General features: G+C 40.9%; 1 protein-coding gene across 20 annotated transcripts in view; it reads left to right on the top strand.

Annotated features, from left to right (window-relative positions):
- The window catches only part of map4k3b (mitogen-activated protein kinase kinase kinase kinase 3b), a 288,964-nt gene that overhangs the window by 113,495 nt on the left and 161,028 nt on the right, over positions 1–14,441 (top strand). For all 20 annotated transcript variants that reach the window (XR_013499675.1, XR_013499674.1, XM_078230171.1 and 17 more), the window contains exons 3-6: positions 6,925–7,015; positions 10,076–10,140; positions 11,675–11,730; positions 13,741–13,788. Coding sequence is in view for 18 of the 20 variants with exons in the window: in XM_078230171.1 (XP_078086297.1) it covers positions 6,925–7,015; positions 10,076–10,140; positions 11,675–11,730; positions 13,741–13,788 (260 nt within the window). In the remaining 2 variants the exon portion in view is untranslated. The remainder of the gene's footprint in view (positions 1–6,924; positions 7,016–10,075; positions 10,141–11,674; positions 11,731–13,740; positions 13,789–14,441) is intronic.

Genomic DNA, 14,441 nt, shown 5'->3' with positions numbered 1-14,441 from the left:
TTGTACCAGGGATGATTCGAACTTAGATCGCATCAGTCCCATCAAACAATGAGGTCAGTATCAGCCATGGAAAGAAGAATTGAGCCAGATTTCAGGCAAATTGGAATATACAGCTGCTGCTCCTTATGGTGTTTGGTTTTCTGGCCTGGAGAAAACAAAGCAGCATACTTTATTTTTTGTGCCTCGGTCTGGATAAATAATAGTTTACAAAATCCATAATTGGTCATTATTAAATCACAATGCTTGTATATTAATAACTTTTACTAATGACTGCATTTGCATTATCTAGTTGTTTTGCCTATTATGTTGATTTTCATTATTACGTGCTGTGATCAAACCTTGCAGCTTGTAGCATGTGTTGTTCGCTGGAACACATGAGAAAGCTGTCGCTGCTCAGTATTGTACTGTGTAAGCTGAGTACAGAACTGCAGCCAGTAGATGTGAAATGTTTATGGATATGTGAATAGCTGTCACATTTTTCACTTAATCTCTGGAATTTCTGTAATGTGTTGTGCTTGGAGTCTGTGAATCATACTTTTACAGACTCGGAGCAGAACGAATGTTGCAGTCCATTTTTTTCTACAGATGTTCATGGTAAAGCTTTTAGTAAATCATTCTTAAAGCTGCATGTCCAACAACTTTTATTTTTCTTGCTGTGCTGTTAGAAGATTGTGTTCCACTTATAGTATGGCAGTGGAGCAGTGCAGCTGATAAATCTATTGCCAAGAGTTGAACTGAGTCATATAGACATGGCTGGTCTTGGATTCGATGCCTAACTATCATGTTAGCCCATTTCAACTGGAGTGAAAGTAGGGTTCTTGTCGTTGGCTGCACACCCTCTGGTGAGGCAGTGTTAAAAGATCAGCTAGGAAATTTTATTCCTCATCAGTATCCATTGACTGTTACTGAAAATTTCACATATGTGGACATAATTAGGCTGGGCTGTGATGAAGTTGCAAGTCAAATAGGCTTCCTGCACTTGCCATCGGAACTCTCGCACAAAGAAAGCTGTCACAATTTCCATAGAGACTGATTAAAAAAAGAAAGGAATCTGCATGATGCCAAAGGAAAGGGACAGATGGACAAGATTTCACTTCCTTTTTAAAAGTTTTACTGTAACAAAAAAGCTAAAATCAGTGTAGAATAAGCATGAATTAATAGGCAGCTGATGGCGTCAAACTAAAGACCAAAATGCATTTTGCAGTAACTAGCATAACCAAAATGTGCCTTACAAAATGCTTTTACTTTATGCTTCTGGCACATATGTATCATTAAAGGAACAGCTTCAGTCACTCCCACCTCCAGCAGAGATTCACCTCTCCCTGCCATGCCAATTCGAAACTTTGTGTCTTTGAAAGTTGTTCCACTCTGCTTGAGTATGTCAAATTCGATTATCACTAGCAAGGCACAACATGACAAACTTCTTTTCCCTAAAGCATCAAGAGCCCTGTGTGTTCTATTCCCTTTCTTTTGAAAAGAAACTGAACTCTTAACAACATCCTGCTTGATTTCTAACACTGCAGTTTCCTTGCTTCTCTGTCGCTGCAGCTTTTATGTCTGCACAACTTTTCTTCTGTTCTGTGAGCTTCTATTAGAGGTGCTAAAACTATTGTTTGATAGCTCGATAAGTTTCTATTTGAGTTTCTCTCCCATGGCAACTTTGAGATCACATGGACATTGCTTAGAATTCACGATTCTTCCCCATTCTCTCAGAACTTTTTTGTTTTACTTTAAGTTAAATGGGACATTTTAAGATATAGGTGTCTAGTAAGTTTCAATGTTCATGGCAAGACAAGGTATCAGACATCTGTGGAAGAATAAAGGGAAAGTCACCATAGGCTGATTGGTGATTTAACCTGTGGATCACCACACCTCAGGCAAAAGGCGACATTGAGAAGGCAGGTCCTTCATGAATAACCTCAGCTGGTACGGGAATTGAACTCGCGTCACTCTGCATCACAAACCAGCCGTCCAGGCAACTGAGCTAACCAATACTCAACATAAATTGGGCGGTATGGTGGCACAGTGGTTAGCACTGCTGCCTCACAGCGCCAGGGACCCAGGTTCAATTCCAGCCTTGGGTGACTGTGCGAAGTTTGCACGTTATCCTCATGTCTGGGTGGGTTTACTCTGGGTACTTTGGTTTCTTTCCATGCTCTACAGATGTGTGGGTTAGGTAGATTTGGCCATGCTGAATTGCCCCTTAGTGTCAGGGGGCTAGCAGGGTAAATACGTGGGGTCAGTGAGATCGGGTGGGATTGTTGTTGGTGCAGACTTGATGGGCTGAATGGCCTCCTGCACTGTAGGGATTCTATGATTCTGTAAGTCACTTCTTTCAATTCAAATGAGTGTGTTTTGATCTCTTCAGAGGATTAGAGATCAAAAAAGCATGTAGGCAGTAGTGCTGTTCAGTTTTTAAAAAATCAAGTTTCTCTGAATATATTTCTGAATTTTGTGCATACATGATGTCTATTTTCAAGTGTACTTATGTTTCACTAGTGTTCTGGCTTGCATAAACTAAAATATAAATCTCCGATTAAGATGAAAGAATGCGATATAGAAAGCAAAACATTGTGGACAGTTTCTCCTTAATTGTCAAAGGTGTTTTTCTGAATAAATTTCTTCTCGAGGGACAGATGATACAGCACAGTCCAACTACTTGGAGTGTTCCACGGAAACGTGGCCAGACCCATCGTTCACAACACCAGGGAAAGATAGAATCTCAGTACGTAGTACACTGACTGGTGTTTGTGTATCGAGAATCTACCAACAGCTTGATGCTGCTGTACACAAAGGTGGCCATTAGGATGAGAGCGGCGTTGGGTACATTTTTTCCTCCCTTATCTAGAGATTTGTGCATGGTGTCCCTTCGGACATGATCCATCTTGGATGAACTTGAAGATGGCTCAGTTGACTGCTGGGGTGCAGGATGGGAGTATGGGCCAGACCTGCACTATGTACACCAACCCTGAGAATTGATCACACCTGACGACCAGGTTTCCGCCCGCAATGCAGAGGGAGCATTGCTCTCTCATGCCCAGTCTCTGCTTTACCTTGGCAATGCGCTCCCAGTTTTTGGCGCACCTTACAGCTGCTCCGAACCATACCCTTCAGGTAATCTGGCCTGACGGTGAAGGGGACAAAGGATTGGTCAGCTCAGTTCCCAAAGAACCTGGCCTCGCTATTGCCATGGTTTAACCTCGACTTCCGAGGCTAGTTCAAACTGGTGGCAGACGTTCAGGAGCTTGCACACCAACGTCGGATCTAAGCAAAAGATGGCAATGTTATCCATGTACAGGGAGGCTTTGACTTGCGTGCCACTGCTGCCTGGGATTGTCACTCCTCTTATGCCCAGATCGTTCCTGATGGAATTGGCAAAAGGCTGTATCCAACACACACAAATAGGACAGAGGAGAGAGGGCAACGCTGCCTGATGCCAGATTTGATCTGCGAACTTTGATTCCCATCCATTAATTGAAACTGTGCTACTGATGTTTGTGTACAACAGTTGGACCCAAATGTGATTCCCTCCCCAATCGATTTTAAAGAGCACATCCAACATGTAGGTGTGTGATATTCTGTCAAATGTCTTCTCCTGGTCCAGGCTGATGAAGCAGGTGTCCAGCCTCCCGTCCTGCACATAGGCAATTGTATCCCTGAGTGGCGCGAGGCTATCCGAGATCTTCCTGCCGGGTACAGCACAGGTCTGGTCAGGGTGGATCATTGACTCCAGAGCATACTTGACCCGGTTGGCGGTGACCATGGCTAGAATTTTATAGTCCACTTTCAACAGTGAGATGGGTTGTCAATTTCTAATTTCTTCCCTTTCCCACTTCTGCTTGTAGATGAGGGTAATGATGCCTTTTCTCGTAGATTCTGACATGCTACCGCCCAGAAGCATACTCTCATATACTTCCAGCAGGTCAGAACCAATCCAGTCCCACTGAGCCAAATACAACTCAGCTGGTAAACCGTCATCTCTGTGGTAGACAACAGGAAGGACTGTCTGTTGGCTTCAGGTCATACAGTCTGGCATAAAAGGATTCGCAGATCCTCAGGATGTCAGACCACGATGACTTTACTGAGTCATCATCTTCCTTCAGCCTGCAAGTCACAGAGGGATCTCTGTACATCTTTTAGAAGAAGAAACGTGAACACGTTTCATCCTGCTCTACGGAATGGACTGTGGATCGGAAGATGATCTTGGAGGCCTCCAAGGCAAAGAGCAAGGCTAGCTGGCTCTTTAACTCTTGGAGATCCTCCTTGACATTGACTGCAGCCGAAGCAGATTCTGCATGCTTTGCTGGAGTCGGGACATTTCCCCCCACGTCTCTCTCTCTCTCTCACCTTTTGAACATTTAAGGATGAAAAACTCTTGATGTTCCCCTTGATTTCTTCCCATCAGAGCAATGGAGATTCAAAGAAGGATTTCATGGTTCTCCAACCTAGTTTCTCAAGGTTCTCTGTGGTCAATAGTTTTAATCCAGCTTCCATACCTCCTGCCCATCTTCTGGTTTTCCTGTAGGTAGTAGTCAACCAGTAGGAAGCAGCGGTCAGAGAAAAACTCTGGCTTGATGTTGGTGGACCTGACTGTGAGTACAAGGGACACAAATAAGAATTCTATCCTGGTGCATACTGACCAATCTGGCCACAACCATGTGCAACTCTGCTGCACTCTATTGTAGGGTTACTGAAGACGTCATGCCGCTTTGCATCTTTTACCGTTTCTGTCAGGAGTCTGGACATGGTGTCCAATTTGCTGTTGGCCCTGTCGGATCGCCCAGTCCCGTCGATGATACAGTTGAAGTCATTGTCCAGACAGGCCAACTTGGAAGTGGTCAGTGTCCCAAAAAATTACAGATTGGCAACTTTTTGTTATTGACATGTAACAGGGTTACAATCTTCTACACAGCTTATTTATCCAAAGATGTGTAGATCAGGTGGATTGGCCATTCTATATTGCCCCTTAGTGCCCCAAGATGTGTAGGTTAAGGGGATTAGTGGGGTAAATACATGGGCAGTGGGGATAGGGCCTGGGTGGGATGCTCTGTTGGAGAGTCAGTGCAGATTTGATGGGCTCAATGGCCTCCTTCATGCTGTAGGGATTCTATGATATGCTAACTTTTCACATTCTATTTAGCCTCTCTACCATCACTGAGCCCTTTCTGTCCGATCATTGCCAGTCACAATGCTTTTGAGTTGAGACAAATTTATGCAAATATACTTTAAAGCAAATATTAACTTGGAGTATGACTTGTACTGGCAATGGTTGGGCATTTAGGCTGGTGCTGGCGATCGATCGCTGACTAACCATTCACGACACGGAAGGATTTCATTTATTTTGGGAGCTGTCACTTTCAAATTTTGAGTCTGATACAAAATTTTACAAAACTACTGGGGAAGGGCATTCATTGAGAATTATGTTTTCAAGAGTGATTATTATTAATTTTTAAATTATCTTCAGAGCTTTTCTTTAATTTCTGAACATTTTAATTTGAAAGCCTTAAATGCCGATACTGTAACTGAACTACGTATCATGTGGAAACTTTTAAAGACTCTTGCAAAATAATTTTGCAGTAATGCAAGAAGTTCATGTGGAGCATCAAGTTTAAAACCTTGTAAATATAAAGGTGAAATAGAGGCTCATGATGACTGCAATTAATTTGAGAGCCACAAAATCATCGCTCTGGCTTAAATTATTTAAAAACAATGCACAAAATTATGATGCCCAAAATCAATTAAAGTGCTGCAGCTCAATTGGTATTTGTGCAGGGAACAGGTGCATTCATTCTTCATATGTGTGAATCCTTCATCAGATTCTTTGTTTTGCTTTTTTGAGTGGTTAAAAAAGCAGATGGCACCCAGGGCTTTGTCAGTGAGGGCACAGAGTACAAAAACAAGGATGTTATGTTAAACATGTGTAAAATGCTGGCTTGGTCTCAACTGGTGTATTGCATCTAGATCTCAATGCCGCACTTTAGGAATGATGTGAAGGCACTAGGGTGAAGAAAAGATTCACAAGAAAGTTCCAGGGATGAGGAACTTGAATTATGTGAATAAGAATTATGCGAATAGGGTGGCATGGTGGCACAATGGTAGCACTGCTGCCTCACAGCGCCAGAGAACCAGCTTGGGTGACTGTGTGGAGTTTGCATGTTCTCCTCATGTCTGCGTGGGTTTCTTCTAGGTGCTCTGGTTTCCTCCCACAGTCTGTAAAACATGTTGGTTAGGTACATTGGCTATGCTAAATTCTCCCTCATTGTACCCAAACAGAGTGTGGTGACCAGGAGATTTTCACAGTAACTTCAATGCAGTGTTAATGTAAGCCTATTTGTGACACTAGTAAGTAAATAAAATAAACAAAAATTAAATAAATAAATGTTGAGTAAGTTGGGGTTGTTCTCCTTGAAGGAAAGTTGGTTATGAGGAGATTTAATGGAGGTGTCCAAAAATGTGAGGGGTCTGGACAGAATAAATAGGGAAAAAATGTTTCCATAGTTGGAGGCTTTGAGAACCTGAGGATGCAAATTTTAAGGCAATTGGCAAAAGAAGCAATGGAAATGTGAGGAAAAGTATTTTAAAGCAGCAAGTGGTTAGGATCTAGAATGTACTGCCTGAGAGTGTGGGGGAAGGCAGGTTAAATCGCGGCACTCGAGGGAGATTGAATTATTATCTGAAAAAGCTAATAGGATAATGTATAGGGCTATGGGAAGAAGGCAAAGGAGTAGCTCCAGGAGAATTGCTCCTTTAAAGACCTAACACAGACACTGAGCGGAATGCCCCCCTTATGTGCCCCTATTCTACGATTCTATATTCTATCCAGAATGTGTTTTTGCCGTACTCTGACCTGATTCAGACTCAGTGACATTGAAGTTCAAAATTGATTTGTCTATCTGTTTTTTAACCCTAACATTTCTTCCTCAGGTGAAGACTTTGCCATTGTACAGCAAGAGATTATTATGATGAAAGACTGTAAACACTCGAACATTGTTGCATATTTTGGCAGTTACCTCAGGTATGTGTGATGCTATACTTACTTGTTTTGCGCTATGCTTTGTGTGCTGGCTATCTTTTAGGAGGTTTTACTGTGTTATGCTTTTGTTTGTACCTGCATTGACTTTAGCGAATGAGTGAATTGAGAATGCATGCTTATCTTTGTTTGATATGTGTGGTGACACATTTTACTTTGACTAACTGGTTGTATGCATTAGAGCCTGCAAACATTTTTTGTTGCCACTGTGCTGTTTCCTATAAGAACTTCAGTTTCAACTTTGTGTGCATGTTCAACAACACCTTATCGTTATATAAAATCTTTGACTAATGAATGTCCAAAACAGCTCTCGAATAAACTGAATAGGAGAAATTGGCACAGGGCAATGCAAAGAAAGCTTAAGGGAGTAGCTGAAAGCTTGGCAGAGGATTTTATAATGTGAGGGATAGGAATTCTGGAAAGGTTGCCGAGATTAGGGCTGGTGCCCCTAATGAAGGGGTGAAGTTGGGAGAAGGTTGCCATTAAAATTGCAAGTATTTGGAAAAGGATGTGAGCCTGAAGGAAATTGCTGATGTAGGATGGGTCGAGGTGAATCCCACTTTGTAGACGGGCATTTGAAATCTGATGTAGAGGGAGGATGCATCACAAGATATAGGCAACTGAATTTTGGGCAAGTTGGGGTTTACAAAGAATGCACGGCAGTACAGCATCTGGATGTGACACAGACATGTACAAAAGTGTTAACAGTGACAGCAATTTTGGTTGAGATGGACAATGTTGCAGAGTTGCAAATAGACATGGTTTGGTTAAACCTTAGTTGATATCCTGTTGAACCTTGAAGATTGTGAATGGCCCTATTTAGCTGGAGTCATCAGATAAGAATAGGAACAGAGTTGATAGTAAGGGAGAATGGCTTTATGATTGGGCTAACAGTGGAATAGTTGGCCGCCTTGATTTTGAACTGGATGAAGATGTAACTGGCTGCTGTACAACACAGAAATGTTCAACAGTAGTGGTGGAGATTTGAATGATGTTGCTGAGGGGAGCATGTAGCTTAGGAATGTAGCAGGCTGGTCATTTAACTCTGGAAGTGATGGTGCAGGGGTGGAATGAAAATTCATTGCACATTTAGATAAGTGGGAATGGAACCATGGAGCAGGATGACAGAAGAGAGGCATTGGAAACAAATGGCATGGCCATATTTTGTGGAAAGGTCAGGAGGGACGAGGAAGGGAAGTGCACTGTGGTCACAGTTTTGTTACTTTAACTAGGGCAGTTTTGAATTTGGACTAGAATTACTGGAGAGGTGGTGAAGGAATTGAGAGGCAATCACACAAAGGTTCCAAATAAGCAAGATTCTTTTTACAGATGTACAGTGCCACTTTAAATAGTTAGCACCCGTAATATACTTGTTAATGAGTGTAGTTAGTTTTGAAACTTTCAAGAGAGTGAATGAGTTTCAGCGCAGCTTGTAAAACTGTCTTCAAACAAACCCCAGCCAGAACTGAAATGCTGTTTTTCCCTGCTACAGACCTAGCTCTTCCCATTAACCACATCATCACATGACCCTACCTAACTAATCAAAAACCCCAGGGGAAATCTTCACCCCGAAAAAAAAATCCATTAGCTCCATCCGAAGTAAACACTACATGGCTAAAATGAGCAATTATCCTGCTCTCCCAGCCTCTGAGCTAAATGTTTCTGAGACACACTGAATGCCTGCAGAATAGAGCCGAATCTGTAAACAGTTCCCTTAAACATAAAATCTAAAGCAATGGTACATTGTCATCACTTGCTATGGGGTTAACATTTTATGAACTCTGGGAAACTAGGGATTGTTACGAAATATTGCATTTTTAGTGTCACTCATCCAAAGAATAAGTCCAAAAATAGAATGGGCACAATTTATTGTCAGTAATAACTGGTGTGCTTGAAATAAATATGGCAAAGAGATGACAACAACTTGTTTTAATTTAGTCCCTTTAAAGTAATAAACTGTTCCAAAGTGCTTCACAGGACATATGACACCGAGCCACAGCAGGAGATGTTATGTCAAATGACCAAAAATTTGGTAAATTAGGCTTTCAGAGTGTCGTAAAGGAGGAAAGTGAACCAGAGAGGCGTTAGGGGTATTTCAGAGCTTAAGGCCTAGGCCACTGGAGATGAAAGAACTAGTGGCGGAGCAATTAAAATTGGAGATGCTCAGAAGCCAGACATTGAAGGTTTCAGCAGCTGATGAATTGAAATGGCAGAGAAGTCAAGTAATGTCTCAGAGGTAGAAAAAGGTAGTGTTTATGATAGTGTGGATGTGTTGAGGAACCCCTCCCGGGTAAAATGTGACACCAAAGGCGATGAGGATACTATCAAAAACTATATATAATTGGCTTTACCTTGGAATAAGGAGTAATCTTATCTGTGTCAGTGTTCTGTTTATTGTCTTTATATAGATGTCAACACTTCATTTCACAGTAACTTCATTGCAGTGTTAATGTAAGCTTTACTTGTGATTAATAAATAAACTTTTTTTTAAAAATGCAATTCACCAGTGATATTTCAGTTTTTCGCAACATTTACAGTCCAAATATACATAGTTTTGCCAGTTTAAAGAATTCAACAAGGTTTCAAACAATTTTGATGGACACACATTCCTGCTCTCCAATGTTTACACATCTCAGCAGTCCCTCGTGGTCTGAAATCTTGTCTTGAATTTCAGGATCTCTCTCAGAATTCTACCTCTAATCCCAATTCCTCAATCCTGAGCCCTTCTTTATGACCACAAATCTCTTCACTACAGTACCAGTGCTCCCTGGTTAGCTGTAGTGTCACCAGACAAAAAGAACTTGAGCTTTAATTATCCTAGGTTGCAGGATCTGTGCTGATGTTTCCCGGAACTCCTTTTCCAATGTTACTGGAACCTTTTGAGCCTCCTTTCAATGCTCCCAGACCCTGGGGGCCAGATCCTGAGACCCCGTACCAGAACCTCCCCAATGCTAATAAGTTAGATGTCCTCTCATCACTTGGGGGCAATGCTGTGGAAGATCTTGTTGTTAAGAATCAATAAATGCAGCTTTTTTCTTAATATAGACGTGACAAGCTATGGATTTGTATGGAGTTTTGTGGAGGTGGATCATTACAAGATATTTATCATGGTGAGTATTCAAATGATTTTAATTTTTTCTTTAAAAATGAATATAAATGCATGAAAATGACATATTTCACCTTTCTAAGTATTGCAAATATTACAAATCATCATCAGTTCCATGTAAAATATAATATGTTATAATATATAGATATTATAGTATTTCTGTTTTCTTTGAAATCTGTAACATGTTTAGATTGAAATGATTACATTATATAAATTAATATTTGTTTCACCCTGAGCCCCTTTTACTGATCTTGCACTTAGCTTTTCAAAAACCGTTACTGGTCATATATCAGTTGGGCTGCATGGTGACACAGTGGTTAGCACTGCTGCCTCGTAGAGCCAGGGGCCCAGGTTCAATTCCCGACTTGGGTCACTGTCTGTGTGGGGTCTGCATGTTCTCCCGGTGTCTGTGTGGGTTTCCGCTGGGTGCTCTGGTTTCCTCCCACAGTCCAAAAGACGTGCTGGTTAGGTGCATTGGCCATGTTAAATTCTCCCTCGGTATACCCGAACAGGTGCCGAGTGTGGCGACTGGGGGCTTTCCATAGTAACTTCATTGCAGTGTTAATGCAAGCCTACTTAAATAAACTTTTTAAAATGCTGCACTGTTCACAATTTTAATCGGAGTTGGTACGCAGCTACAACAATTAAGAAAGAAAATGGAATGTTGGTGTTCATTGCAAGGGAATGGAATATAAAAGTAGGGAAGTGTTGCTACAGCTGTCAGGACCTTGGTGAGATCACTTCTGGAGTACAGTGTACAGTTTTGGTCTCATTTAAGAAAGGACATAGTTGCATTAGGTTGTTCCGAGAAGGTTTGCAACTGATTCCTGGGATAAAGAGGTCAACATATGAGGAAAGGTTGGGCATTGGGCATAAGGAAAGGTTACCCATTAGGCTTTAGAAAAATGAGAGGTGATCCTACTGAAATTCATATTAGATTCTGAGGGGACTTAACAGGATGGATACTGAGAGGGTGTTCCCCCTTCTGGGGAAGCCTAGGGACACAATTTAGAAAGTAGGGTCTCCCATTTAAGATTGTAATGAGAATTTTATTTCTCATTACTCTGTGGAATTCCCTTCACCAGAGAGCAGTAGAGGCTGAGTCATTGAATATATTCAATTTAGAATAGGGTTAAATTTTTGTTCAACCAGGGAGTCCAGGGTTATCGTGACAGATGGGTAGACTGAGGCCACGGTTAGAGCAGGCTCAAGGGGCTAAATGGCCAGCTCCTCTTAATTCTTGCATGTCATTGAGTACAGGGCTCTTTGCAGAAGTGCATATAATGGGACTAATCTGGAAGGATGTGATTTTAGAGTTTTTTTTAAAAAAGGATGGAAAATTGAGATTGGGTCCTGAAATGGGACCAATTCAAGTGGGGTGTATAGTCTTTTCTGAGGTGGTAGCATTCCTTCATGTACTGTTTAATATTTTTACGGAAGTTATGATTTTGATGTTGAATTAGTGAAAATAGTCTGAATTTTTGACTTACTCGAGAATTATACCTTGATTTCATGATATTTTTATAACTTTCTAACAGTGACAGGACCTTTATCAGAACTGCAGATAGCTTATGTGTGCAGGGAAACACTACAGGTATGCAATTTCAATCTTTCAATAATATTTTCAGAAGTTTGAGCAATGAATCAACCAATTTCTCTCTAAACTTTGAGAAATTTAGTGTGGCTATACCATAGTGGATTTGCTTTCCTTTCATCCTTGGGACTTGGGTTTGAATCCCATCGAGACTGATAAATTGGGAAAAGAAGAGAATAACTTGCATTTATACACTGCTCTTCCCCAAGGAACTTAACTGCCAAAGAAGCATTTTTGATGTGTAATCACTGTTGCAATGTAGGAAAGTAACCTTGCTTATAAGGATCAAACATGAAATAAATTTAAGCAGTCTCAAATTGGCATTTGTTCGATTTTGGCAAATGCCACAAAATCAGTCTGACTTGACCATCTCATTAAGGCAGAGGCTGATGTGGGAAATTCAAACCAAATGCATTGGAGGATCTTTTGCTAAAATTTGGATTAAAACACTTCATTGGTTTCCAAAAAGACTGTGTCATTTTTCTGTGAGCTGTTGAGACATACAGACCAGGAAAGCTTCAGCCTTGATCCTTAGTCTATGCTGCATTAACGGATTTCATTAGGTGATTGCTATAATTGGCTCCACCTAGGTAGGGAAAATCCGACAACATTTATGCAACTGTTAGCTCTCTGGTATTTGCTGCTCATTGTGCTTAGCTGCTCGTTAAGGATGCAATTGGACATAATTGTGATTCTCTATATAGTCTTATAGATTTCCAGTACTAGTATTTAAACTTGCAGATGTTACGGAACAGCCAAATCAGAACCCTAGTTAATTCTGCAAACATGACCTAGACCTTCCTGTCGCTTGCCATTTTAACACAGCATTTTGCTCTCATGCCCACATGTTCATCCTTGGCCCGTTGCAATGTTCCAGTAAAGCAAACTGGAGGAACAGCACCGAAGTTCCGAATAGGCACTTTACAGCCTTCTGGACTTGACATCAAGTTCAACAACTTCAGGCCACGAACTCTCTCCGCCACCTTACATCAGTTTATTTTACTTAATTTTAAATTTTTTTAATATAAAATTATTTTCATTTCTTCAATTGTTACATTTTTAACTTTGTTTAAATCTCGTTTTCCATCTTTTTTTCCCTCCACCACTGCCTCACCTCTCTCCCCACTTCACTAGGGTCATCGGTCACATACTTCAGGTTCTTCTTTGACACTCTGCGTACCTTTGTTCTGTCATTTACCTTTATTCTACCATTTACACATTCTGATCCCTTGATGGCCGCTATCAGCACACTTCTTAGCCATGATCACCACTAGCTACATCACCTTTGTCTTTTCGTCTACGGTAGCTTGTCAATCTCTCTCGTCTCTGCCAACTGGTGACCCTCTACCAGCTAGCCCCCTCAACCCCAACGCCAACCAGCACCACAACAGTACAACTCTCATCCTATTTTCTATTGTCTACAGTTCTGATGAAGGGTCATCTATACTTGAAATGTTGGCTCTCTTCTCTCTCCACAGATGCTGTCAGACCTGCTGAGATTTACAGCATTTTCTGTCTTTGTCCCTATTTAATCCTAATTGGAACATAAGTACAGGAGAAGGCCCTTCAATCCCTTGAGCACGTTCCACCATTCACTTTGATCTTGACCACTCTCTAACAACTCCACTTACTGCCTTGGTTCCACAACCTCTAATTTCCTTGTCGAACAAAAATTTATCAACCTTGGTTTGGAAATTTTCAACAGATTGAGACTCATCACCCCTTTGGGTGTGACTGTTTTCAGCTTTTCATTCCCTGTTTGTCTGAAGAAATATTTCCTAACATCACTCATACTGCTGAATTTGTCTCCTTGTACATTATTTATGAAAATAAATGGTGACTGGGGCTTCTTAGAATCTGTTGGGGTAAAGCAGAAACAATACAAATGTTAATTTTAAGTTCTGTTTATGGATACATGTTTATATGTATATTTCTAAAAATTTATTAATTTGTTGAAATTGGATGGTTTTATCAGTGCAATAAACATGTTCTGTCTTTATTTGCTTACAGGGTTTATATTATCTTCACAGCAAAGGAAAGATGCACAGAGACATAAAGGTAAATAAAGACGAATTGCTGGTTGTTTTTTTCATGTTGTCCATTCATTAGCTTCATACGAACATACAAATTAGGAGCAGGAGTAGGCCACTGCCCTTCGAGCCTACTCTTCTATTCAGTAAGATCATAGCTGGTCTGTTTGTAACCTCAACCCTGTCTACCCCCGAAAACCTTTCACCTCCTCCTTAATCAAGAATCTATCTAGCTCTGTCTTAAAAATATTCAAAGATTCTGCTTCCCTGCCTTTTCAGGAAAAGAGTTCCAAAGAATCGCTACCCTCTGAGAGAAAAAAGATTGTCCTCATCCCTGTCTTAAATAAGCGAAGCTTCTGCTTGATTGTCTTCAATTTTTCTTAAATTTTGTGCCATAACATTTTAATAATAGCTTTTAACATTTTCCCTATAACAGGTGTTAAGCTAACTGGTCTGTAGTTCCTGCTTTCTACTTCCTTTTTTGAATAAAGGGGATACATTTTCTATTTTCTATCTTCCAATCTCATGGAACCTTCCCTGAAACTAGGCAATTTTGGAAAATTAAAACCACCAAGTTCACTACCTCACTAATCACTTCTTTTAAGACCCTAACCTGAAGCCCATCAGGACCTGGGGATTTGTCAGCCCGTAGCACTAACAATTTCTAAATGCAACTTCCCC

The sequence above is a fragment of the Mustelus asterias genome, chromosome 15, assembly GCF_964213995.1.
Source record: "Mustelus asterias chromosome 15, sMusAst1.hap1.1, whole genome shotgun sequence".
Taxonomy (NCBI): domain Eukaryota; kingdom Metazoa; phylum Chordata; class Chondrichthyes; order Carcharhiniformes; family Triakidae; genus Mustelus; species Mustelus asterias.
This window is presented reverse-complemented; position numbering and strand designations above follow the sequence as displayed.